The sequence below is a fragment of the Sus scrofa genome, chromosome 5 (genome assembly GCF_054392235.1).
Source record: "Sus scrofa isolate SSC_HxYL_T2T_F1_AM1 chromosome 5, Sscrofa_HxYL_maternal_Yorkshire_Landrace_v2.0, whole genome shotgun sequence".
Taxonomy (NCBI): Eukaryota; Metazoa; Chordata; class Mammalia; order Artiodactyla; family Suidae; genus Sus; species Sus scrofa.
In genome coordinates, this window is record NC_139387.1 from 86267850 (window position 1) to 86271710 (window position 3861).

General features: G+C 45.0%; 1 protein-coding gene across 1 annotated transcript; it reads left to right on the forward strand.

Moving 5' to 3' along the window:
• Positions 1-332: 332 nt before the first annotated feature.
• LOC110260595 (olfactory receptor 5BS1-like) lies at positions 333-3311 on the forward strand. Its single transcript, XM_021091254.2, has 2 exons — positions 333-1105; positions 3149-3311. The coding sequence occupies exons 1-2, from the start codon at positions 333-335 to the stop codon at positions 3309-3311; spliced, it is 936 nt and encodes a 311-aa protein (XP_020946913.2).
• Positions 3312-3861: the final 550 nt, after the last annotated feature.

Consider the following 3861-nt stretch of genomic DNA (forward strand, 5'->3'; position numbering starts at 1 on the left):
GAGCACACTCCAGTGCCCTGGAGTCTTTTGACAACTCCCTTTCCTTCTCCAGTCTGGATCATCTCTGTTCTCCTCTTCTTTCCTTCCAGGTTTGATTCTCTACACTCCTCCTTCCAACCATCTCTACCTGAGCTGAGATTAGGTTATTGCCCTGAGCTGGGAAGGGTTGATGAGGTCTGGCATGGCAAGCTTGCTTCCACGACATGTTCTGTGCTGGGTCACTCCTGAAGCTTTATTCATAGTGCCCCATCCCCAGCCACACTCTGAGACTTGAAACACACTTGAGCCTTCTTTTCTCTTCTAGTCCCTCGCAAAGGAAACTTGAATGCTCCATGGAAGATGGCAACACAACCACGGTCACCGAATTTGTTCTCCTAGGACTATCTAACAACCCTCACATCCAGGCAGTACTATTTGTAACATTCCTGGTGGCTTACCTCCTCATCCTCACAGAGAACATGCTGATGCTGCTGGTGACCAGTACTGATTCCCACCTCCACAGCCCCATGTACTTCTTCCTCAGCCACCTCTCCTTCCTGGATGCCTTCTATTCCTCCATCATTGTCCCTAAGCTGCTAGAGCACCTTCTTTCCAAGTGGAAGACTGTGTCCCTCCTTGAGTGTTTCACCCAGATCTCCTTGGTCATATTTTCTGGAGCCACTGAAACTTGCCTCCTTTCAGCCATGGCCTATGACCGGTTCCAGGCTGTGTGCCACCCACTGTTGTATGCGGTGGCTATGAACAGGAAGGTGTGCACTGGCCTGGTGGGAGCATCCTGGGCCATAGGAATGGGGACGGGCTTAGTTAACACCATCCTCCTGGCTCAGCATCACTTCTGTGGCCCCAACCTTGTCCGGAGCTTTGCCTGTGAGCTTCCCCCAGTGCTCCTGCTGGTCTGCTCTGACCCCTCCGTTAGCATTGCCTCCATCCTGACGACCATGGTAATCCTGGGACTTGGCACCCTTGTTCTCCTGCTGGCTTCCTACACCCGTATCATCATGACAGCCTTAAGGATCAACTCTGCCACAGGTCGGAGCAAGATCTTCTCTACCTGCTCATCTCATTTCCTTGTGGTCACCATCTTCTATGCTTCAGGACTTTCCAGGTATGCCATACTATATCACCTGAGTATAACTGCAGGCTCTTTCTCACTCGAGAGGAGCCTCAGTCTTTTGCACATGTCATTGCAAAGGAGCAGGAAAAGAACTGCACTGGAAGTTAGAGTTCTAGCTCTGCTGTTGACTAGATGTGTGGATCACAAAACAATCTATTTTCTTTCCAAGGCCCAGTTTTCAAACGCTGAAAATAAGCTCACATAAACACCAAAGACTTCCCACCTTTCATTAACTATGATTTCAGAGTCCTCAAAAGGAAACCAGAGAGCTTTTGGTAGCGCTTTTGTCAGTGCTAGGCAAAAATTAAAATTAAAATAAACATATCATCCTTGAAACAGATGCCATTTCTCTTGGAAATGGAAGTCTAGAAGATGGGTCTCAGAGCTTATTTGTCCTACGACGATTTATCAGGCACCTTCTACACACAATAGCTGCTTTACACAATCAAGCTCAATGTTAGTATGTAGCACACGACAAGAGAAATATTAACCTCATTTTCAGGTAAGAAACCTGAGTTTCAGGAGTGGCCAGGGACTTTTTCAAAGGTCCCAGAAGAAGCTAGTAACGGAGCCACAGCATATGCCTAGGCTGCCTGACTTCAGACCTCATGCTCTTTTCTACCGTGTTTCTCTCAAACATACACGCTCTAGTTGATGGGTCCTTGCTTACCAGGAGGAAGAACAACGAAGGGCCTGCGATTTCTACCAGTGAGCTAGAGATGGCTTTGCATAGATTGCGCTACAGTTTTCCCACCTGCTTGTTACTTGGGAAGGGGTGGGGGCAGGAAAGGATAAAGAATGATCCAGGGGAGCTCACCTGAGCCTGAGGACAAATCTCTTCAACCTTCTCAGTTTCCTCATTTACCACAAGGGGGTAGAAGATTTCTCCCACATACTTCACAGCAATGTTATAAGGAATAAATTCAAGGAAAGAAATGAGAGTAAATGAAATTTTTTTAACCACGTGCATCAGAACCCACAAAGAACATTCCAATTTCAAAAACAAAAAAATTTGAAGGGGCAACATTGAAGTTTAAAAAAAAGTTTTAAACGATTCTTTGAGAAATATTCCCAGTGACACTTAACAAGATGCTTCCACAAATTGAATCTTATTAACTTGAGTTCCTATTTGTGCTAAATCTTCAGACATAAAGATTTTTATCTTTCACTTTATTTACCAAGCTAGGCTTCTTTTCTGAGTTAAAGGAAAATGTACCTAGGAGCTCCCAATGTGGCCCAGCGAGTTAAGAACCCAACTAGTACCCAGGAGGATGCAGCTTCGATGCCTGGCCTTGCTCAGTGGCTTAAGGATTTGACATAGGTCACAGATGCAGCTCAGGCCTGCCTTGCTGTGGCGGGGGCGAACACCAGCAAGTCCGGCTGTGATTCAACCCCTAGCTGGTAACATCCATATACCACAGGTACAGACCTAAAAACAGAGAAAAAGGAAAAGACAAATGTACCCAAAAGGAAAAAGGTCTGTTCCACTAAGCATTATAAAAACTAATGTGCTATGATTCTGGGGTAAATCCCAGAACCATAAACATTAGGAACAACGACAGCATTATGGATTAGCACGTAGTTTTGTGAGGAACAGTCATCACAAAATGAAAACACACAGCTGCATAATGGTAAAAAAAAAAAAAAAAAAAAAGAAGAAGAGAAAAAATCCTCCTCATCATAATTATTAAGGATAGATGCTTTGAAAAGTATGAAGTGCTACAGAACTGCATCAAGTTGTTTTTAGCTCTAGTCTAGCACGCAGCACCTGATATGCGGCAGAACTTCCTTTTTCTGCAGGGCAATTTCTATACAATTCTGTATAACATCACTCGTATGCGGATGTGTTTGAAGGCAGAAATGACTGACTTTCAATGACCATTGAGTTATTTCTAGATGCTGCTATCAGCAACAGTGACTCAGCACTAAGGACCCTCTTTGCAGTGCCCCTAGAATGGGATGGGCCATGGCCACCAACAGCACCCCCGCCACTGCCCTGAGCTCAGTTCACCTCTTTGTGCCATTCCCTTCAAGGTACATGACTCCAGCTTCCGGCTCAGTCTTGGAGCAAGTGCTGTCTGTGCAGTACAGTGTGGTGACGCCACTGCTTAACCCCCTCATCTACAGCCTGAAGAACCAGGAGGTGAAGGCAGCTCTGAGGAGGATGCTGACCAAGAAGCCCAGGCTTAGCTCCTAAGCCAGGCTCCACTGCCTCCTCACAATAGGAGGGAACGTTGTGGGAAAGAAGAGGAGACAGAAAGAGCTTTCATCAGGACAAAGAAAACTCATAGAAAAAGAGAGCAGATGTGCGGTTACCAGAGATGGAGGGAGGGATGAGGGGGGATTGGAGGAAGGTGATCAGGAGGTACAAATTTCTGGATTTCTCTTGTGGCCTACAGCATAACTACACGGCATTTTTCGCCGCAGCTCTGGTTCGATCCCGGGCCCTGGAACTGCCACATGCCATGAGTACAGCCAAACACATTTTTAAAAAAGGTACAAATTTCCAATGTAAGATAAATAAATACTAGGGATGTAATGTCCAACATGATGACTACAGGTAACAAGCTGTGTGAACATAGGGATGTTGTTAAGAGAGTAAGTCCTGAGAGTCTCATCACAAGGAGAATTTTTTCCTTTTTATTTTTCCTTCTTTCGGTTATTTATATTCTGTGTGTGTATATATATATCATACATATAACATATACATAATATATATAAATCAAACCATCATGCCATATGCTTTG

Coding starts and splice junctions, on each gene's coding strand:
- LOC110260595 (XM_021091254.2), top strand. CDS start 333: ATGGAAGATGGCAACACAACCACGGTCACCGAATTTGTTCTCCTAGGA. Junction 1,106..3,148: donor TATGCTTCAGGACTTTCCAG/GTATGCCATACT, acceptor ATTCCCTTCAAG/GTACATGACTCCAGCTTCCG.